Source organism: Carcharhinus amblyrhynchos, chromosome 19 (assembly GCF_965287045.1).
Source record: "Carcharhinus amblyrhynchos chromosome 19, sCarAmb.v2.hapA, whole genome shotgun sequence".
In the NCBI taxonomy this organism is placed as follows: Eukaryota; Metazoa; Chordata; class Chondrichthyes; order Carcharhiniformes; family Carcharhinidae; genus Carcharhinus; species Carcharhinus amblyrhynchos.
In genome coordinates, this window is record NC_137342.1 from 26,282,414 (window position 1) to 26,305,872 (window position 23,459).

At 40.1% G+C, this 23,459-nt stretch overlaps 2 protein-coding genes and 1 non-coding gene across 4 annotated transcripts in view; 1 reads left to right on the forward strand and 2 right to left on the reverse strand.

Moving 5' to 3' along the window:
• The first annotated feature begins 5,178 nt into the window (after positions 1-5,178).
• On the forward strand, positions 5,179-19,680 carry LOC145355637 (angiopoietin-related protein 5-like). Of its 2 annotated transcripts, none has more exons than XM_080207879.1 (7): positions 5,179-5,360; positions 8,302-8,383; positions 11,796-11,862; positions 12,919-13,010; positions 14,055-14,175; positions 17,308-17,523; positions 18,917-19,680. In XM_080207879.1, exons 2-7 carry the CDS (start codon positions 8,306-8,308, stop codon positions 19,213-19,215), a joined length of 873 nt encoding a protein of 290 aa, XP_080064005.1. In that variant the 5' UTR covers positions 5,179-5,360; positions 8,302-8,305; the 3' UTR covers positions 19,216-19,680. The 2 variants fall into 2 exon arrangements, with proteins under 2 accessions (XP_080064005.1, XP_080064007.1); XM_080207881.1 differs by having other exon boundaries at positions 17,338-17,523.
• On the reverse strand, positions 9,503-9,701 carry LOC145355674 (U2 spliceosomal RNA). Its single transcript, XR_013889026.1, has one exon. It is a non-coding gene; the product is annotated as a U2 spliceosomal RNA (small nuclear RNA).
• A 2,278-nt stretch (positions 19,681-21,958) lies between the features above and the next one.
• Positions 21,959-23,459, reverse strand: part of tubgcp6 (tubulin gamma complex component 6) — a 47,961-nt gene continuing 46,460 nt past the window's right edge. The window contains exons 25-26 of the mRNA XM_080207392.1: positions 23,031-23,230; positions 21,959-22,393 (exon numbers count right to left, since the gene is read on the reverse strand). Coding sequence (XP_080063518.1) covers positions 22,302-22,393; positions 23,031-23,230 — 292 coding nt within the window. The 3' untranslated portion in view covers positions 21,959-22,301. The remainder of the gene's footprint in view (positions 22,394-23,030; positions 23,231-23,459) is intronic.

The window sequence follows — 23,459 nt, forward strand, 5'->3', positions numbered from 1 at the left end:
AGGGGGAGGGGTGGAGACGAGGAAGGGGAAGGGGTAAGGAAAGAAGGAGAGAGGAAGGGAGGAGGTGAGGATGGAAGGAAGGGAAGGGGAGGGGAAAAGAGAGAGTAAAGGAGGACAGGGAGTCAGGAGGAGGAGGGGAGGGAAAGGGAAGGGTGAAGAAAGGAGGGGAGGATGTGGGGAGCAGGAGGGCAAGGTTTGGACATATTAATTTCACATTTCACGTGTAGTCTGATTCCTCTTTCATGATCTCTGTACCTACTTCAAAGCCTCAAAAGAGCTTCAGTGGTGTTAAGAAGCAAAGTTAAAAGTACAATGTACCAGTAGTGGTGGAACATGACTCCAGACTCTCAATCTGCACTGGATTCTGCAATACCTATCAGATAGATAGTTCACATCCATTTATGTCATCTTAAGGATTACACTTCCTTAAAGCGTTTGAAATAGCCAAGTTGCATAGTTCTCCCTGTAGTTGTAAAACTAATTTCACCCTATAGCTTAAGGGGGATCTAAGAATCAACACAGCATCAGGAAAACTTTCAAAATTGGGATAAGCAATACTACTTAAAATACATAACAAAATTCATATGAACTTTAGTGGAACTTATTATAGATACTTCAAATACTCTTTGTCATATATGAATGTAATTTTAATGGAATTAATAGAATGTCATGACAAAGCTGTAATTTCTTTCACTTTCTGTTCATTATATATATTTTAAACATCTTTTAAGCATATTTATAAAAAGCATAATCTGCCTAAAGAATGTCTGCTGCCTCTACACATTGCATTAATGTAGAAAAATAAATGGGGTGGCCCAGTAGCACAGTGGTTATCACTGCTGCTTTACAGCTCCAGGGACCTGGGTTCAATTCCTGGCTTGGGTCACTGTCTGTGTGGAGTTTGCACATTCTCCTTGTGTCTGTGTGGGTTTCCTCCAGCTGCTCCGGTTTCCTCCCACAGTCTAAAGATTTGCGGGTTAGGTTGATTGACTATGCTAAAAATTGCCCCTTAATGTCCTGAGATGTGTAGGTTAGGGGAATTAGCAGGTAAATATGTAGGGATATGGGGTTGGGACTGTGGTTGGTGCAGACTCGATGGGCCAAATGGCCTCTTTCTGCACTGTAGGATTTCTATGTTTTAAATACTGATCAATCATCAGAGCTAGTAAGTGACAATAGTGCTGTCACATCATTTTTCTCTGAGGCACTTCAGTGCAGTGCTTCAATCTGGACAATTATAAAAAATCCAACTAGAGCATTGAACTTGGCGTGCTTCCAGTGCACATGTCCCTGTGTCAGGACTTCCAATATTGTTCCGACATGCACGTGTGGCGCACAATCTCGTACGCCAGGATTCTGTACAGAAGGTATGGGCCATTAACTCTGTTCTTTTTTCCACAGATGCTGCCAGACCTACTGATTATTTCCAGCACTTCTGTTTTTACTTTGGATTTCCAGCATCAGCAATATTTTGCTTTTGTAACATTTTCAAGGACTTTGGAGAAGAAAGAGAAGTGGAGATGTGGTGGTAATTTGCAAGGACAGTGACATCGAGCATGGATAGTATTGTTGGGGGGGTGGGGCGGGGTGCAGGGGGGCACCTGCTGATGAAGGCAGGAGCAGGACAAGAGGACCTGTGAAGAGGGGCGAACAAGTACCAACAACAGAGAAAAGGGTTACTATCAATAATCAGAGAACTGTCTTCCATTTAATTGAAATGGGAGGAAAGAGCTCAAACTGAGAAGTGCTCAATATGGGCATCTTGACATTTCGTAGTCTTATTAAAGTGACCTCAGTCTGTGTTCCTGGGACTGTCTTTAATGTTCAGAAACCCCATGTTTCAACACAGCTTCCCTTCACAGCCCATATGTTAGCTGATTGTTAACAGTCAATGAGCTAACATATGGGCTGTGAAAGGAAGCTGTGTAGTCGGCAGTTTATAGGAATAGAACAAACAAAGAACAAAGAACAACACAGCACGGGAAACAGGCTCTTTGGCCCAATGAGCCCGTGCCGCCGTTTTAACATTGTGAGTGCCATCTTCTACCTATGGCCTTTGTCTACGCCTATTGGGGAAGATTGAGGGAAGACTAATTTAGGGACAATTTGTTACACCAATCAGCCTAAGAGCACGTTTTTGGGTATGGAAGGAAACTGGAGCACCTGAAGAAAATCCATGCAATCACGAGGAGAATGTGCAAACTCCCACAGACACTGGCCCAAATCCATGTATCTGCACAGCAAACAGTGATAGTCACTGAGCTGTCGTGTTGCCCGTCAGATGGTCCAGTTTAAGCATACACTAACGACGTGAAGCACTAGGCAATTCTCGAAGCAATATCCAAGAGCAGCCCTCACACGACCCATTGCGTGTATGCCCCTTGTTGGACAACAAGGCAGACCGAATCACCTGTGAAATAAAAGACATCAATAAACATGCACAACTTTAGACATTTATGGAATCCCCAGAAGCTCAGACGTAAGACAAGTGAGCCATGAAATATGTTGGAAGGTCCATAGGAATCAATTGATTCCCAGGGACGCCCCAAGGCTCTTGATCTTTATTTAGAACAGTCTACTGTATCCCTCCATCTCCAGTCTGCTCATGTGCCTAGCTAAGTAAACCTTAAACAACTCTAGTGTGACTGCCTCCACCACCCTACTTGGCAGTGCATTTCAGACCCCCACCACCCTCTGTGTGACATCCAAATTATACCTCTAACATCCAAATTATACCTCGCCCCCCCTCACCCTAAGCCCGTGGCCCCTCATAATTTTTGTATCCAACCTAGGAAAAAGCTTCCCACTATTCACTCTATCTATACCCTTCATAATCTTATACACCTCTATTAGATCTCCCCTCATTCTCCGCCTTTCTAAGGAGAACAGCCCCAATTTGCCCAATCTCTCCTCATAGCTCAGCCCTTCCATACCAGGCAGCTTCCTGGTAACCCTCCTCTGCACTCTCTCCAGGGTCTCCACGTCCTTCCAAAAGTAAGGCGACCAGAACTGGACGCAGTACTCCAAATGCAGGCGAACCAACGTTCTATACAACTGCAACAGTAGACGCCAGCTTTTATACTCTATACCCCTCCCTATAAAGGCAAGCATACCATAGGCCTTCTTTGCCATCTTTTCCACCTGTACTGCCACCTTCAAGGACTTATGTACTTGCACCCCCAGGTCCCTCTGCATTTCTATACTCTTAATAGGCCTACCATTTATCATGTAACTCTCCCCTACATTATTTCTTCCAAAATGCATCACCTCACATTTATCTGGATTAGATTCCATCCGCCATTTCTCTGCCCAATATACCAGCCTATCTATATCCTGCTGTATTGCCTGACACTGCTCCTCACTAATAGCAAGTCCAGCCATCTTCGCGTCATCTGCAAACTTACTGATCACACCACTTACTCCCTCTCCCAAGTCATTTAGGTATATCACAAATAGCAGAGGTCCCAGTACGGAGCCCTGCGGCACACCACTAGTTACAGACCTCCAGCTAGAAAAGGACCCTTCCACTACTACTCTCTGTCTCCTGTTACTAAGCCAGTTCTCAATCCATCTAGACACCTGTCCTTGTATCCCATGAGCCTTAACCTTACAAGGTTGCAAGGAAGGAAGGGGTGGATGCCATAGAAAAGATATGATCAAAAGAACATGAGGATAGAAACTAGAAACAATGCAAGTATAAATTATTATATTTTAAAACATGGAAAAGGTGACAATTTATATAGGATTTACGATCAGTTCAATGGAAAGTACTTTGATACAAATTGAGAAGGAAATCTGCCATCTTGACCTGGCCGTCGTAGGATCCACAGCAATGTGGTTGAGATGCACTCTGAAATGCCCTAGCAAGCTGCTCAGTTCAAGGGCAATTAGGGAAGGACAAAAAATGCTGGCTCAGCCAGAGACGCCCACATCCCATAAAAGAATTAAAAAAAGACAATAGGCAGGATTTTCCAGCCCACTTGCCCCAAGGCCGGAAAATCCCACCTGAAGTCAACAGACCTTTGTATGGTCTTGTCTCATCCGCTACAATTCCTGGGAAAATTCCACCATTATTTCTTAAAATTTTATATATAGTATATTCAATTCATTCACACTCTCTATATGTATGTTCGAGTTTATCAATTTCCTTTTTTTAATCATTCGTTGGACACGGGTGTCATTGGCTGGCCAGCATTATTGTCCATCCTTAATTGCTCTTGGAAGGCAGTTGGGAGTCAATCACATTGCTGTGGCTCTGGGGTCACATGTAGGCCAGACCAGGTAAGGACAGCAGATTTCCTTCCCTAAAGGGCATTAATGAACCAGATGGGTTTTTCCAACAATCGACAATGGTTTCATGGTCACCAGTAGATTCTTAATTCCAGTTTAAATTCAAATTCCACCATCTGCCGATGTGGGACTCGAAACCGAGTTCCCAGAACATTAGCTGAGTTTCTGGATTAATAGTTTAGTGATAATACCTCTAGGTTATCGTTTCCCTCTGCAAATGCCTCCCTTTGCTCTGTACTTAACCATTGCATATTCTTTTTCCTGTTTAATTTTACACGGAACTCTGCAATTTTATGAAAATTTGAAGGTGAAAGTTCAATTGGGTGGAACGTTTCAGGACAGCAATAAAGAAGCCTTAAGCAAGTGAAATTATTTGACTTACTCTCTGAGTAGAATATGCTGCAGCAAGCAAAGAGAAGGTCAGGAGTGATGGGGTTAATGGCTGTTGAATTAAGTGTTATTTTGGAGCTGTTCAGACACATTGTAATCATTGGGTCGACAGGGATAGGAAATGGGAAGGTTGAATAATTTCTAAGTGTTTATTTAACACTGCTTGATGTACGTATGTGATGCATTCTACTTTCTGGAGAAAGCTACATTATCCTTTGTATGTGACTAATAAAATCTGTCAGGCACAACATGAAGAACATTAGAAATCTCAGCAGAATTACGAATGTTCATTAGAAATGAGGCATGACGGTGTGATTGCTCCTTTCTTGTGGAATAACGCACCATTCTGTGCAGTGTTGTGGAACTCAGGATTTGATTGATGTCCCAGTGCTGCACCCACTTGGGTTTGAGATCACAGTACTCCTTTCACTGCAGCCAACACTTTGATGACAGGCTGTAGACGTACCAGGGGACGACTGTGTCAGCTTGCTGCTTGGCACTGAACAAGAGAGGTTTGTATGTTTCTGGAGGGTAGGAGCTTCAGTCATTTTCTTGGGAGCACTAATAACTTCTATTGACTGGAGTTTCCCAACGCTTAACTGGAGTGAAGAGAGTGAAGATTGGTGACAGTTCAAAATAAACACACATCGTCTGGTTTAAGCTTTCTGCTCAAGACAAAGGTGAGTGAGAAATTTATAAATATGTTCTCAAGGGTCTGAGGCAGAATACTGAGTACAGTAAACATCCTGTGAACTATCAGGGCTGGTGGCCTGAATGTACTTTCTCTGGTCAGCTGATATTCTCATTTTCTCCAGTTTAACTGTAAGGAAAAATTTAAATGGAAGTCAAGATCACTAGTCAAGTTAGTATAATGTTCAATAAAATTTGCCATGCAGAAATGTTTAGCCTTCTTTATTTTTTATGTCCATAATAAAGACCTTTTTATGGTTAAAAAATAATTTTTGATTCTCTTCCCTGTTGCAAGAGTGAAAATTGCCACTTAATTATGTTGTTGTGAAGTCTAACCTTTGAAATATTGTAGACAGAAATGCCACAAGGAAGAGTTTAAATGTGGAGTCAAATGCTCACAGGTTTGTTAAAGGCCAAATGAACAGACAGGCACCAGCCCACTTAAGATGCTGCCACAGAAGAACGGATCTAACAGCAGGTTTAACTTACCCCCTCTCTCTCTTTTTATCTCGCTTCATCCATCTAATTTCATCCAATTTATGGTTACAAACTCACCCCACTAGCTGTACTAATCCCACAATCCATAATCATTCAACACATGTTCTGGGTAAAAAAACTTGTACCAGGATCTGTCAAGGAGTTCAAGATCACAAGACTTTGTTTCTGATATCTTTGGCCCCAAGATGAGGGTTTGCAAGGCATAGAATATATTATTATGACGGTTTACAGGGAAATCACTGTCTAAGTGTGAGTAATGTGTAGTCCAGTTCAGAAAGCAAACTGTTCTGATCACGCTGCTGACACTATTACCTACATTTTCAATCTTCTAAGCGTTTAACCACAGAGCCAGTATAAATGGAACCTGATGCAAATGTTTTTAGTATAAATGAAATCCATGGTTGTCTCTTGATCCTGATCTCTGAAACTGTATAGTTTCCAATTTGCTAGATTATATTTTTGACTGATGCATAATCACACTTCATAGGACCATAGGAGGAGAAGTAGGCCATTCAGCCCCTTGAGCCCACTCCATCATTCAGTAAAATCATGGCTGGTCTGCAGCCTAACTCTACGTACCTCCCCTAGGCCTGCATCACTTGATACCCCTGCTCAATAAAAAATCGTCTATCTCAGACTTGAATCTAATCATTGAACCAGCATCCACCACTGTTTGAGGACGAGAGTTCCAAACATCCACAACTCTCTGCTTGTAGAAGTGTTTCCTAGCAGCTCTCCTGAATGGCTTGGCACTAATTTTTAGATTATGGCCCTTGGTTCTAGAGCCTCCAACTAATAAAAACAGTTTAGCCTTATCCACCCTGTCCTTCCCCTATAAATATTTTGTAGACTTCTATCAGATCACTCACCCCTCAACCTTCTGAATTCGAGAGAATAAAAGCCTGCATAATTCTTACATAGAAACATAGAAGATAGGAGGAGGCCATTTGGCCCTTTGAGCCAACTTAATAGCCTAATCTTGCTTTCTCCCCATAACCTTTGATCCCATTTGTCTCAAGTGCTATATCTAGCCATCTCTTGAATACATTACATTCTTGCAGATTAATAATGGTAGCAATTCTGCATTGGTGTAAGTTTTGAAAGATTGATGTATGGGTGGAAGAGTGAAGTTCCTGAAAAACATTGTTCATCCCTTTAAGTGTACAAACAAAATGTCTAGCCTGGCTCAGTTCCATCTGCCTCCAACAACAAAGTAACTGACAGCACTTTCCTTCCTTTTATTTGAAAACTCTTCCTTCCCCTTGTGTACATTAATCTAGGCTATAACCTTCCATTCTGTCTCCTGACCAGGACATGTCTAAAGGTGATCTAGTAAGAAGGCCACCTCAGAGAATACAAAAGGCCTTGTGTTAACAACTCACTCAAGTTACAGGGCCTCTGACATTGCAGCATTCTTTCTGTGCTGTGCTGAAAGTTGCCGGCCTAGACTATGTTCCTCTTTCTGTGGAATAGTACTTAAAATCTTCTGATTCGAGATATTGAGCTACTGCTGAATTAAGGCTCTTGAACAGAATGTAATGTTCTCTGTATAGTATGCAACCAAGTTGCTTTTGAAGAGTGAATTTCCATATCAGCTACTTTTTGAGATAGCAATGTAGAAGTTACATTTTAAACAGCTTACGACAGATTTTCATTATTCTGTGGAAAGTGATGGAAGGTCAAGGAATCATAAAATCCCTACAGTGCAGAAGGAGGCCATTTGGCCCATCGGATCTGCACCGACCATAATCCCACCCAGGCCCTATTCCTGTAACCCCACATATTACCCTGGTAATACCCTGACACTAAGATTAATTTAGCGTGGCCAATCAGCCCAACCTGCACATCTTTGGACTGTAGGTGGAAACTGGAGCACTTGGAGGAAACCCATGTAGACACATGGGATTAGGCAGAGAGTTCCTTCAGCGAGCTGTTGCAGACTCATGGACAGGGAATCCCTACAGATCAGAAGAAGGCCACTCAGCCCATCGAGTCTGCACCAACTCTCCGACAAAGCATCCCACCCAGACCCACCTCCCAATTCCATCCACTAACCTCATGCATTTATCCCACTAATCTCTCATGGGAGAAAATGCAAACTCCACACAGTGACTCAAGTCGAGAATTGAAGCCGGGTGCCTGGTGCTGTGAGACAGCAGTGCCAGGAAGGAAATGAATCCTTGAATTGTGTTCTGTAAAAAAAACAGCACCAGGAATTCATATTATTCTTTGATGACTATAAAACTATTTTGTATAATAATGAGATACCCACACCACTGATGGTGCTTTTATAATCTGATGGTTGAGGCCTTTCTTAGCCTATTCAGAAATGGTGTAGTTACTTTTGGACTAACACAAGCGTTTTTATAAATACTACTTGAATACTGTGCCTCAACTGATTGTCGTGTCTTTTCTTTTTGTGCACCAACAAAGAGTTATGTCCCCATTGATGAAGCCAGAAGCCATTTTGCTAAATATTGCATTATTCCTGAGTTTCCTATCCATTTGCGTCATGGTAAGAATACCCCAAGATTTCTATCATTTCATTGCATTCTTTATTGCTAACACATGCTGTTGCTTCTTTGCGAAAGTGAATATTACTTCATTTAAAGAGTATCAAACTGATCAAAGTTACATTCAAAGTTCGTTTGTAGGCAACTATGTCGCTTAAAAAAATCACATCAAATATTGTCCATAAAGTCTGGAGGAAAATTGGAAGGCTAGTGAAAGGATGGTTCAGAAATGACCAAAACTTGACAGATTTGGGATGACAGTCCCAGCATAACAGCAATAAGAATGCATCTTTCCTTTTAAACTAACCTGATCCTTGACCTCTTTGGAAAGTCAGGTCAATCATCAAGATTGACCCAAGCACTGATGAAGAGTGTGGGATATCAGGAACACTTAAAATAATGCGTCGAGGAACTAAATGGTGCCCCGGTTTCTCCAGCCTCGCCTGCAGCTGGGATTGTCTGGTCCCACCACAGTAAACGGAGATTTGGCTGAGTGCCCAGTTCTCTGTTTTCTCTGGCAGTAGTGGTGGTGGTGGGGTGTGAACGGCTGGAGAATTCTGGCCAGTATCTGTGAGTTAATGTGGAATGGCACACTCTCCAATCACCTGTTTAATGTTTGCTGGAGTGGGTATCCAACAGCAGGAGATAGGTGTGGAAGTTTTTCCCTGTTTAGCATTCCATAGCACCCTCCTCACAAGACAACTGATGGGAAGCTGGGCTGTAGGTATCCTTGTTCTACGTGGTGAGGCTCTATAACATACATCCTACTGATCCATGACCACAGTCTTAGAAGCTTTGCAGGCCAATCTGCTACTTGCCTATCTTCCTGACGTCTTCTTCCATCTTGTTCAACCTCAAGTTTGAAATACTATATGTGAGGCACTTTAGAAACAAACTTTCTTTGAGGAACAAATAATAAAATGGTTACCAAATTTATTTGTATGTTATATATATACATCTACTTCAGATACTCAAAAAAGTCCATCAAAAAAGCTGTCCTATAATTTTTTTTTGTTTATATATCCAATTCAATCCAATCAAAGCCCAATTCAAAGTTTCAACAAGTTGAGACATTCCTGATCCAAGCTGACAAGACAGGGCTCTCACCTCCTGCCTTGGGTTTGATCTACATGATCCAAGCTGATTGGAGTAGGCATAGCTCCTCCTCCAAGGCTTGATCTCATTTGCACCTTAGCCAAAAGGCCGAGATGCTGCTTTAAAAAATTGCTTCAAATGAAGCCTCATTGTAACTTCATGACTTCAAACAAGTACAGCACATCAATACTACACTTGATCTTAGCCAAATGGCTGAGAAGTTGTACTATAAATTTTTTTAAAAAATTTAATCCAATCCAATCCAATCAAGTCCAATTCAGAGTCTCAACAATTTGGGACATTTCCGATCCAAGCTGACAAGACAGGACTCTCACCTCCTGTCTTGGGCTTGATCTACATGATCTAAGCTGATTGGAGTACGTATAGTTCCTCCTCCAAGGCTTGATCTCATTTGCATCTTAGCCAAAAGACCGAGATGCCACTTTTATAAATTGCTTCAAATGAAGCTAAAATGTAACCTAATGACTTGAACCAAGCACAGCATGTCGATACTACACTCGATCTTCGCCAGAAGGCCGAGAAGCCATACTAAAATTTTTAAAGTTTGCTTTGTAAATCTATGTATCTAAAAAAACACTATAAGTAATGTAAATTCATGTATCTAAACATAGTCTGCGCCACATTAAGAGCTTCATTACTCATGGAGTTTTCTTTGCTCACAGTCCAAAAAACACATAAGGGAAATGAGAGGAAACCTTAGCAAATTCTGCAGAATTATACAAAGTGTTTGCTTAAATATGATTTATGAAACCTCAGCCCAGATATGCAAAATGAATGCAAATACTCTGGAGTGCAACAACACTGCAAACTCTTGAGCGGTTGCCTAGTGAGAAAGTTGTGCAAGACTTGTTGTCTCAATTCCATCTACGATGCAGCGTTAACTCCTTGGTTTGGCAATAATATTCGGTGAACAAGAGAAAGAAAATGTGAAAATGGCCTGAAAAGCTTGCAAAAGACGTTGAGTCTTTTTAAACGCTTAAACGACTGATCATGGTCAACAATTTCAATGTTTCACAAATTCCAGTGATTGCACTTGGAGCCTTGTTTAGCAGGGTGTAATGAAAATTCAGCTTTTAGATTTCATGGACACAGCCCACTCCAAAGCAAGACACACTGCTACTGCATTAGATGTAGGAAGGCTCTCTGTTTACTCCAAGATTGAGGCTTAAACATTATCACCGTAATTGCTTGTGATGAAGTCAGACCTCTGTGTTCACACTAGGGCAGTAGCCAGAGCCATGCCTGCTGCACCTGAGCACTCAGGTTATAGTTGTGGATGTTCAGCCTGCCAAGGCAGCGGGAAAGCTGACATGGAGGATCATACACGGGGAGCAGAACTTGCTGATATTCCTTTCATTTAAATTGTCGGAAAGAAAATCCAGTGGTTTTTCTATGTGGCATGCAGTTTCCAGCATCCACAGTACTTTGCCTTTATGCACTTTATGCTGGCAGGTTCTCCCCTCTATGCTCTACCAGCCTGTGATCAACACCCAGGTGGCAGTGTCAAAACTCTGCCTCATATATCCTTGCTACAACACTCTACAAGTGCAATTGTTGAAGTAACACACAAAATAAAAATAATAAAACCCCATTCAGACTCACATTCATCCAAAAATTAACACATTACACTTTCAAATTAAGATTCAATGTTTCATGTTTGATTAATATAGACCTACTGGCAGCCTCTAATCTATTCTTCTGTTACAAACGATTGCCACATTTCTTCAACATTAAAATAACAAGAAAATAAATGTCAGCAAAAGGTTGGAAGCCCTGTTCCAACTCTCTTCCCGCACATAGTGGTGCACTAAGGCAGACTTTTGTCTGTTTCCATAGCTAGCAATTCCTGGAACAGGTCACCAGTCTGTCGCCAGGGGCTTATAGCTTGAGGCATGCCACTCCGTATCCAGTGTGGTTGATCAGGAGTCTCTTCCACACGCCGCCAGTCATTGGCATGTTTGGAAGGATTTTGTAGGTTGACATTCAATCTGTTTGATCGCATTATGAATACACTTTCCTTGGGCATCAAGTCCTGGGGTGGGACTCAAATCTAGATCTTCTGGCTCAGAGGCAGTGACATTACCCACTGGACCATAAATCCTCCCTTAGCAGGTCCATTAGTATCCAAAAAAGAGTGGTTAAAGCTCTTAGGTCTGAACATTTCCTCTGAACAATTGTGCTGGTAATGATGGGCCTATTCCTAGCATCTTCTATTACAATCAATCTGAGCAGCATGCAGAATGTTTAATAGAAGTTATTGCTCCAGTTTCTTTTTTTAATAATTTCATTTTCTCTTAGGAAAAAAAGCTGGTGGATGTAAGTCCAGCTCCTAAAACTTGTGATGGTGATGAATGCAAAGTGAAAGGTACTTAAGCAAAACTTCTTAAAATGCTAACCAATTTACTTTCAGAACGCATTACATAATTGTAGCTTTCCTGGTGCTCTGCAGGTTTATAAAAATTCTTTCCATTTCATAGCAGAGGGGTAAAAGTGGCATCTCTCACCCAAACTATGCTGCCACATGCTTCAATTTCTTTTTACGATGTATAATTTTTCTGAATTTCTGGTTATTAGTTCTACATAAATACACAAGAACAAAGACATCTAGATATTGCTTCCATGCCTTTCTTGGTCAGTTCTCACATGTAATCATTAATAAGTAGCAAAGTTTTACAGATAAGGAAGGTTTCATCCACAATGGTTGAATTGGCTGTCCTTGACCAGGGTGATGGTAGTAGCAACAGCACAGGAACAGTATTAAAATTAGCTTTCAGCGCAAGATTGGAGGGGAGAAAATGAATGGATTCTGCCTTCCCTGATAAGGGTGGCACGGTGTCACAGTGGTTAACACTGCTACCTCACAGTGACAGGGACATGCGTTCGACTCTGGCCTTGTGTGACAGTGTGGAGTTTGCAGTCTAATCGTAATAGAGTCATAGAATTCCTAGAAATCAGAAAAGGCAATTCGGTCCATTGAGTCAGCACCAACTCCCTGACAGGGTATCCAGACCTAAACTCCCTGCTCCCCCATCCTATCCCTGTAACCCTATACGCTTACCCCATTAACACATCTATCCCATGCATCTTGGGACACTAAGGAGCAAACCCAGTGACCACAATCAGTGAGGATAGGCAATAACACCTTTTGCACGATCATCCTCAACATCAGTGCCCCACAAGGCTGTGTCCTCAGCCTCTTACTCTAATCCTTACATACAATGTGGCCAAATTCCCCTCCAACTCGATTTTCAAGTTTGCTGACTAATCTTGTAGTTTAAGTACACTGTGCTATGACAAATTAAACCGTGACTTGTATGCTACCCATTTATGATCTGTATTGTATTTTAATACAGTTCATTTATTGCTGATATATCCTTCACAAGCCTGATTATGGTTTCAAAATCTCAATCTTACTTTGAAGGGAATGATTGTACACACATCAAGGCGTTATTTCCCAATGCTTCAAGTGGTGTCTATGCAATTCTGCCAATAGGAAAATCCAAACCATTTAAGGTATTTAATTATCATTATCTGTTCTATTTATGATAGATCTGGAAACTCAGTAACATGTTTCATTGTTTGGAGGTATATCTGATATAAGATATCAGATTTGATTTCCCGCATTCTTCTAAATTCCAGAGACTATAGGCCTATACTGTTCAATCTCTGTTCATATGACAAACCCTTCATCTCTGGAATCAATCTTGTGAAACTCCTCTGAGTTGCCTCCAATGCCATTATACCTTTTCTCAAATAAGGGGACCAAAACTGTGCACATTATTTCAGATGCAGCCTCACCAATGCCTTGTATAATTGAAGCAATAATTCCTTACCTTTATATTCTATTCCTTTAGCTATAAATGCCAACATTCCATTTGCTTTCTTTATTATCTGCTGTACCAGCAAATTACAGTTCTTTGCCTACTAAATTCTATATATATTTTTGGACACTGATTTTCCAATTAATATGATTTGTTTAAAAAGGTGTTGTTTTAGTAATGAGTGATCTGAAAGAAACTGAAAACATTATTTACGCCACTGCAGATTTGTGGAAAAAGAAATGTTTTTAGGTGTCTAAGCTAATTAAACCATGAAAGTCTCCCTTAATTTTTTTCTGTAGCCAGACACATCATATAAAGACTTAGCGTTCTCATTTCGTGTTTCACAAACTGTTCCTTATGTCATGGCTATCACAATTGCAACAACCGTAATGAAGTAACATTTGGATTTGTTTTTACAAAGGTAATTTTTCAAGTGTTTTTTCCAGATATAATTCATAGTAAACATTGTGATGACACTGGGATTAAATGTTGACAAGATTATTCCTAATACTCATCAAGGACCAGCAGACAAGTCCTTAATCATTTACCTTAACTGTTCATCCGCAAACTATTTGAGGTTTACCACTTAGTTTGTAGTGTTATGTTGATGATGCTTTAACCTAGTTTTTATTAATGTAACTACTGACTCGGTTTTGAGGATATATGTAAAGGAATTCTCAGGGCATTTCCCCAACAACATACTGTAGAATTAATGTTGCTGAACTGTACATTATAGGTATTCTGTGACATGGAGGATGATGGAGGTTGGACAGTATTCCAAATTAGAAATGGTCTAGATTCCCTGGATTTTCACAAAAATTGGGCTGAGTACAAGGAGGGATTTGGACATCCGAGCTGTAAGTATTCTCTACTCCTGGAACAATATGTACTCCTCAGCTCCAAAGATAAGTGAGACACAAAGTTAACAATTTGGTTAATAGCAAGTTTTGAAAAGAAACATTGAAAATTCTATATTTAACTTTTTTTTCCATCTGTTAAAATTATAAAAATAAATAATGTACACCCAAATCAACCAAATCCCCAACAAAGATTTATTTAGCTCTGTTCAGCTATTTGCTCTCAGGAGAAGGAATTAAATGAAGCATTACCTATGCATCATCTTTAATGGATACCAGCAAGCAATTTAATTGTCTGTTAGCCCTTTAGTGTTCTTCTGGATGGACACGCCTGTGGCCAGCATTTATTGCCCATGCCTAGTTGCTCTTGAGAAAGTGGTAGTGAGCTGCCTTTTTGAATCGCTGCAGTGCATGTTCTGTGGGTTGACCCACAGGTGTAGTTCAACCTCTTTACCAAGATGACTGAAGCAGTTTTGCAGTTTAAGAGCACACCTCAGTGATCTCTTTCCCACTTAAATTATTTGATCAAAACCCCCCTGGACAGTTGGTGGAAACCGAAGAGTTGCTAAAGGTTATGGAGATTGGGAGAGGCAAGGGACATGGAGGGATCAAATTAGAAGGATGACAAAGAGATAGTAAAAAGCCTCACCACACAGGTTAAAGTCCAACAGGTTTATTTGGCAGCCAAATAAACCTGTTGGACTTTAACCCGGTGTTGTGAGACTTCGTATTATGCTTACCCCAGTCCAATGTCAGCATCTCCACATCATGACAAAGAGATACCAGGAAATTGAAACTACAGAGAAGCTACAAAGGGTTGAGAACATAGCCCAGTCCATCACGCAAACCAGCCTCCCATCCATTGACTCTGTCTACGCTTCCCGCTGCCTTGGAAAAGCAGCCAGCACAATCAAGGACCCATGCACACAGACATGCTCTCTTCCACCTTTTTCTGTTGGAAAAAAAATACACGAGTCTGAGACCATGTATCAACCGACTCAAGAATAAGCTTCTTCCTTGTTGCCATCAGACTTTTGAATGGACCTACCATATATTAAGCTAATCTTTCTCTGCACCCTAGCTATGGCTGTATTCTGCACTTTCTCCTTTCCTTCTCCCCTCTGTACTCTAAGAATGGTATGCTTTGTCTGTATAGCAAGCAAGAAACAATACTTTTCACTGTATCCCAATACATGTGACAATAATTGATTAAATCAAAGGATTGGTAGCTAATATAGGTCAGTGTGGGCTGGGGTGATCAGTGAGCACTTAGTGTAGGATAAGACATTGGTGACAAAATCTGAATGATCTGAAGTTTCTGGTAGAGGTTGAGAAGACAGTCAAGTGATCCTTAGGATTGTGAAATCTGGAGTAATGTCATCAGAACTTGTCAGCAGAAGATGGATTGGGAGAAGGAAGAGGTTTGAAAGATTTGCAAGCAGACAGCCTTCACATGGAAGGAAATGGGATCAGAAGCTCAGCTCAGACTTCAATAGGTAGCCAAAACTATGGATAGACTGGATGAGCAAGGGACAGTCTCCAAAGAAAAGGGCAAGTTAGTGACAAAGGTTAGTTCCAGCTGAGGCCAAAGAGGATACTTCAGGGTTTTCTTTTTCCCTTGAGGAAATTGTGGATTATTCAAGATTGTACATCAATCATGACTCAGTTGGTAACACTCTTGCCTCCAAGGGTTGTGGAGTCAACTTCAAGACTTGACACTCCAGTGTATCATTGATAGAGAGTATGGCACTGGTAGAAATGCTGTTAATTCATTACTCAAGTCTAGCATTAAGAGAATGGAAATGTTGTCTTTCCAATTCTCCAGTGCAGTATTGAGGGGGAGTACAGCACTGGTAGAAATGCTGTATTTCCAATGCAACATTAAACCATGCAAGTATTTGTTTGCCCTAGCAGGTGGATGCAAAAGATCCCATGGCGTTATTCCAGTGAAGAGCTGAAGAGTTATTTCTAATGGCCAGGCCAGCATCTGTCCCTCATTCAACATTGCACAACAGAAACAATTATGCAATCGTTATCAAATTACTGTTTGTAGGAGCTTGCTGAATACAAATTGGCTGCTGTGTACTTGCATTGCAGAACCAGAGAGTCATTACTGTCCAGGAGGTGGCCATTTGAACTTTTGTTATTGCACTGGCTCTCCAAAACAGCACCTTGCCTCATACCATTCCCCCAGTCTTCTGCCCCTCACCCTGCACATCCTTCCATTTCAAATGTAAGTCTCATTCCCTTTTGAATGCTTCAATTGAGCCTGTCACTCTCAAAGGTAGTCCTCTGAAAGCTTTTGGCTTGTGCTACCAAATAAAACCTGTTGGACCTTAACCTAGTGTTGTGAGACTTATTACTGTGCTTACTCCAGTCCAACACCAGCATCTCCACATCACTCACAAGCAGTGCATTCCAAACTCTAACCACACACTGTATAACTATGTTTCCCCTCATATCACTTTTGCTTCTTTTAACTAATTTAAATCCATGCACAGTTATTCTCGATCCTTTCACGAGTGGGAGCAATTTTTTCCCCTATCTGCTCTGGCCAGACACCTCATGATTTTGAATACTTCTATCAAATCTCCAATGACTATAAAGCATTTCATTGGCTGTAAGTTTCTCTGAGATGTTGAGTGATTGTGAAAGGCACTGTATAAATCTGAGTCTTAAAACCAGCACCCTGATAGCACAAATCACAACATTGTAGAGGGATTGATGAAAGTGGTGCGAGAGGAAGGGAAGAGTGAGCGAGAGGTAATGACTAACAGACTGTGTCAGCAGTCCCTGCTCAGAACTACGAAGCTGGGGCCACGTTTTATTAATTAACTGGAGCTTTCTGGCAGCAGAGGCTAAATATATTTCAGATTTTGAGATTCCTATTGTCCTTATATTGATGGTGTTACAACCATGGATGAAAGATTTAATAGTTTTGCCATCCATAGAAAAATATCTTAAATAGGTTGTAAAATAGCTTTATGAGAAATACTTACAGGAGAAAATACAAAGCCAACCCCACCTCTGCTGTTGATCATTTAACTGGAGACTCCCCCCAGTATCTATGACATTTATGTCAAAAAGTGTACTAACCTATTACAAAAACTCACCGAAATGATCTTTTCTCAGTAACTCTTGGGAGTTTCTTCATTCGTAAAGGTGAACATTGGCTGGGACTGGAGAACATTTACTCGCTGATAAACCAGCCGGGCAAGAAATTTAAACTCCGGGTAGATTTAAAGGATTTTGAAGATGGCAGTGCACATGCAGAGTATTCTGAATTCCGGATTGACAACGAAACAGAGTTTTATAGACTTCATCTGGGAAATTACTCAGGAAATGCAGGTAGAGATGTGTTCATTATGACAAAGCAGTTTGGCTCAATCTAACTCAGGCATCTGTGGATTCATGCCCTTGTGTACATGATCTAGGCCGATAGTCTATTGAATTTTACTGATTAGAAGTGCTGCTTGCATGGCATATTAAACTGAAGTAGCCATTGATGTGGATGTAGAAAATCTAATCACACAATTTAGAGCTCTTGGCAGCATGCTTGTTGGGAGGCAATGGCCTGGTGGTGTTGTCACTAGACTATTAATCCAGAAACTCGGCTACTGTTTTGGGGAAATGGGTATAAATCCTGCCATGGCAGATGGCAATTTCAGGATGGCTGAGCAGTACAGCACTGCTCCTCAGCACCAGGGACCTGGGTTCAATTCCTAGCTTGGGTCACTGTCTGCGCAAAGTCTGCATGTTCTCCCTATGTCTGCGTGAGTTTCCTTGGGGTGCTCCAGTTTCCTCCCACAGTCTGAATGACATGCCAGTTAGGTGTATTGGCCATGTAAAATTCTCCCTCAGTGTACCTGAAAAGGCGTCAGAGTGTCATGACAAAGGGATTTTCACAGTAACTTCATTGCCGTGTTAACATAAGCCTATTTTTGACACTAATAAATAAACTTTAGAAAAAAAATTCCTGCACCGAACATCAAAATCTTTCATTATCACAACACATTGTACCTTTGGAAAAACATACAGATCACTTCCTTATGTGACAAGTGACATTTCAAAACGTACTGTGTTTTTAAAACACTTTGGGACATCACGAGGAAGTAATGGGATGTTATATAAATTTTCATTTTTCTTCATGCCGCGTTTCTGATGCTTTGGCTCAATTGTCATCACATTTGCAAAATATTTTAGATTTATCATAAATTAAGAGCAAAGAACTTACATTAACATCAAAGAAAAATCTTGCAATGATTCAAATGAGATGAAATAGTGTAATGTGCCACACTGTCACATAGAATTCCCAATTTGTTGGCTTTGTTTGGCAAGGATTGTATATCCAGTCTAAGTAGCAGCAATCCTCATATAGGCATATTCCACATTACGATCAGCAATGTCATAACGTTCTTGTCTATTGTTATTAGGTTCATTAAGCCCCAGTTCTTGGCAATCAGTCTAGTCATTCATAAAATTATAAAGGAAGTTGTGTTTTATATTCCAATAAATCAAGTAACGAAGACCATTGTCCCTAAAAGCTATCTTTGTTGGTAATAGCTTACACAGGTTCAAGGTGGTTATACTTTATTTTTGCTGCAAGGACAATTTTAGGGATCCAGTAATATGATCAGTATTCAAGCGTAATCTTCACGGTAGAATCCCTACTCATGTAGTTCAACATTGACTATGACTGCATAAATGTTGATAGCAACTTTCACTTTTCTTTTGTGCTCAGGTGATGCATTCAGAGGACCAGAACCACCCGAAGAGGACCAAAACGGTCATAAGTTCAGTACTTATGACAACGACAACGATGATTGCAACCCCTGTATATTTGGTGACATTGTAATTGAAAGTTGCAGTGTCATGCTTGGCAGTGGTTGGTGGTTTAGTCAATGTGGAATGGCAGATTTGAATGGCGACTGGCATTCAAAAGATAATAACATAGGCTGGATGTCTGGAGTGCACTGGAAAACTTGGAAACAGGTACCATATTCACTGAAAGTCAGTCAGCTGAAAATTGCATCAGTGTAAATTCCTTCTTATATTAATCTCTTGCTAGCTGTGTTGAAACAATAAAATAAACATCTTTATCAAAAAAAAACTATTATTATCTAAGCAGTTTTAAAGAATGATAAACATTTTGTAGTTAACCACTGATGATTATAATTTAGCTTGTTTAATAAAACTTAAGTATTTTTGAAAATAAAAACAGCGATTGCTGGAAATACTCAACAGTTCCAACAGCGTCTGTGGAGAGGGAAACAGTATTAACAATTCAGGTAATGATGTCACATCAGAAGGTCTGAAGATGGGCCATCAATGTGAAGCACCAACTGTTTCTCCCTCCACAGATGTGGCTTCACCTGCTGAGCACGTCCAGGATTTTCTGTTTTTATTTCAGATTCCCAGTATTTTGCTTCAATATTTTTTACTTTGTTGGCATAGACTCACAGTCATAACCTGTTTGATCAAATAAATAAACTTCGGTGAGTAGTAGTCGACAACAGTAGTCTTCTCAAAAATAAAATGATTAAAACAAGCGTAATGTGCCTTTCTTTGTTTGAACACAAATTATTCTCAACTCTCTTCCACCTGATTTAGATTTGTCAAAATGGAGATTGGTAGCCCCAAGGCTGGGCCTGATTTGGTAACATTACATTAGAGATATAGGAGTAGAAGTAAATCTGTTGCTTTTTTTTTGGGCTATTGCACGCACATCCAACAATCCTCCTCTGACACTAGCCTACTGCAATTTACTCTGAACTGTAGTATTGAGTTCTTCTCAGAGTACATTTATAATAGAGAAGATTGCACATTCAGTCTTACTTTACTTTTTCTAAAAAAAAGTTTAATAGTCTTTCTGCTTTTAATATGGATGTGGAGATGCCAGCATTGGACTGTGGTGGGCACAGTAAGAAGTCTCACAATACCAGGTTAAATTCCAACAGGTTATTTGGAATCACAAGCTTTCAGAGCGCTGCTCCTTCACCAGGTGAGTGGAGTACCAAGTTTCATAACACATACCAATGGCTTTTAATCAGACTAGATGTTGCAATACTGGCTGATAGTTCGCCCTATTTTAGATGCCTGTAATCTAAAATATTCATTTGCACTAATACTCGTGTTATCAGGTACACGTCAGGAGATGGTACAGTAAATGTGCCAAAACAATCACAAGGAAAACACATTGTAAATGCTACAATCACTGTCATTCCCAAAGTGGAAACTTTCCAAATTGATAAGGTTATGATAAAATCACAGATTTATTTATTCAGTTTTACCTGCATGATTCTCTAAGCAAAATCAAGGAAAGGAACAGGGAAGACTGAATGGGCCCGAGCTCACTATGTTCTTATCATGGCTGATCCCGATTTATTTTTAGAAGAGATCATTTAAACACAAAGGACTGAATTATATAGCTGTAGGAAATGTCAAATCAAGCCCTAACCCTAAGAAATACTCAGCATTTATGAGAACAAGAACTGGGCTTATTAAAACAATGCTAAATTTGAATATTCCCTGTAGAATTTGGTTGTCAGTTATTTAAGTGAAGCAAAGGCATAATGGGTGCCTATAGATTGCACACACTGATTAAACTTATTTTTTCAACTATTAAGTGATGCTCGTCAGCCTTAATTGGCAATCAACGTTGGAGAAGATCACCGATTTCAAAACCCCATTGAGTTAGATGTCAGGTGACAGTGCAGGTCACAAATAGTGCCCAGTGGACACTGATCTCAAGGGTTGATGAGGCACTTCAGTCTGTTCTGCAGTTCACCTAGAAGGGCAACTCCAAAATCAAGCCTGCTTTCTTTCAGCTGCCACATTCGTGGCATGTGTTGTACCGGTGTAGTATTTGCTACCTTAGACAAAATAAAGTTCTGCACAACCTCCGCCCATTTAAATACAGTCAGTATGCAGGTTGTTCAGCAAGTTATCAACCAAGATATCAGACATACCAAGCCCTATTTAGATGGGAAAGTGATGACAGGGATAAGCAGAGGGTGCTATTGACAAGTCTTTCTTCATAGTCCTACATTTAGGCAGTCTCGGGCTGATGGGCACTCTCTACAGGTTGGGTGGGTGTGGAACTCTTGTCCTTTTGAGTTGATAGAGCCAATCTTTTCAGGAACAACGCTATTCTCCCCAATCCGAGAAAAGGGAAGAAAATGAACAGCTCTCGCTGCACCTGCCAGGTCACAACTCCTGGCTAGTTATCCAATTATCATGGTCAAAATGTAAACCATAGAACTGTAGAACCCTTACAGTGCACAAAGAGGCCATTTGGCCCATCGAGTCTGCACTGACTCTCCAAAAGAACATCCCATCGAGGCCCTCCCCTTTGCCCTATCCCCCGTAACCCCGCGCATTTAGCATGGCCTATCCACCTAACCTACACATCTTTGGACTGTGGGAAGAAACTGGAGTACCTAGAGGAAACCCACACAGACACAAGGAGAATGTACAAACTCTGCAGTCACTCAAAACCAGATTCACACATGAAACCAACATTGACCTAGCCTGTAAACTAATCTTTATTTTTGCTAAACGCTTGTGCTAAGATAGTTGGAAAATCCATCATCAGGCCACGGTTTGCAGTGAAGCTTGGCATCTTGTTTTGCCTCCATAAACAAGAGGTTTCCTTGAACCTGGTGAATTCAAAACTGAATGGGAAGTGAATGCGTCACTGTTCAGATTGTTATGTACTGTTTATTTAAAGTAATTCCAATAAGACATGGAGTTAAAAACTTAAGCTCACATTAAGAGAAGCAGCTTCAGAAACATGGTTTTAATTGTAAACATGGCAGGTTATTAAATGAGAGCATCGTGCTAATCAAATCTGCAGAATACATTACAAATGCTGCACTGTGCATTACCAAGTATTTTATTGTTAGCATAAAGTTGTCCTGTACCACTGATTTTCCTATGGTACAAATTTATAAATATATAGTTATATATACACACAAAATACAAATGCTCGGATGCATAATTTGTTTAAAAATGACTAAACATTAAAATTTACCAATCACTAATAATTTACTTCAAATTAGATTGATTTAATTTAATTTTGGCTTTCAATAACATGCCAAATGTAATTCTTACAAAGAATGTAACAGTTAAACATCCAGATAATAATTGTTGAAGTTAATTCTCAACAGGAAGTCCTCAAGATGTGGCTGGTATCCTCGATTGACAAGTTTAGTCACCACTAGGAAGGGGAAAAAAATTTTTAAAAACTTTTTTAACTCAATAAAGAGAATTATACTTTCTAATGTAGAACAGAACTAACCAGAGTAAAGGAATATCTTTGAAAATATTCCAACTCGTGTTATCACAAAATGGTTATTTACCATGTATAGAAGATTAGAATAAAAAATTATGCTATTGCATCTTACAATTTGTACATTTTATAATGTAGAATCTTCTCTGTACACGTCTGACATTTGCAGTCACTGCGTTATTGTACCCACTATATCATGGAACCGCGAATTGTTATAACAATGGTTCCTACTCTAAATATCATGACCTGACACAATGTTGAACAATTTAGTTTATAAACTTCTTGTTTTATGGTTATGTACCCACAAGAACAGAAAAATATACAACATTGGAGGTAACACTACTGGTTTTGGGTTTGACTTGTAATATTATCTAACTTTAGATACAATGATTCAAAACAAACAGAATTGTTTACATACAATTGTGTAATTTACTTGAGACCATTTGTTACGTTGACAGCCAAAGTTTTAAGTTACATGTTTATTTAAATATTTTTCATCACCAATATACCTTGTTTCTGACTTAAACAGATCTGGAATTGGCAAAGGTGAATATGTATACTCTACCTTTGAAAAGGAAGTGTGAATAGTGCTTAAATGTCTTGTAGGATTGCTGCATCACGGCAAAGTTGGGATGCATTGTCATTTGTTTGTCAGCATCATACTGCCAGGCCTGAGAAATCAACTGACTGCGGAATTTCAGAATCAGACTGAAAATATTGTGTATAATATTCATCACAGGGGCAGCTTTCTCAGTCAATAATCCCCTGTAATATAAAAAGGAAAAAAAATTGCCTCATAAAGCAATGTGTACCCTTTCCAATGAGGCAACATTATCCTCGCCATTGTCTTTTAACAGACATAGCTTCTAATTCAGGTATGAAGATAACAATGCATGTAAAAAGTCATTGGTCCAGTTTAGAATCCCAAATTACAAGTATTTGCTTTGCCATAAGAGAGAATAATTAGAAATGGACACTTTCAGCCACTTTTCCT

Bases quoted from the DNA above. Each gene is read 5' to 3' on its own strand.
- LOC145355637 (XM_080207879.1), top strand. From the start codon at position 8,306: ATGTCCCCATTGATGAAGCCAGAAGCCATTTTGCTAAATATTGCATTA. The intron at 8,384-11,795 runs GTAAGAATACCC...ATTTTCTCTTAG, and splicing joins TCCTATCCATTTGCGTCATG to GAAAAAAAGCTGGTGGATGT. The intron at 14,176-17,307 runs GTAAGTATTCTC...ATCTTTTCTCAG, and splicing joins GGGATTTGGACATCCGAGCT to TAACTCTTGGGAGTTTCTTC.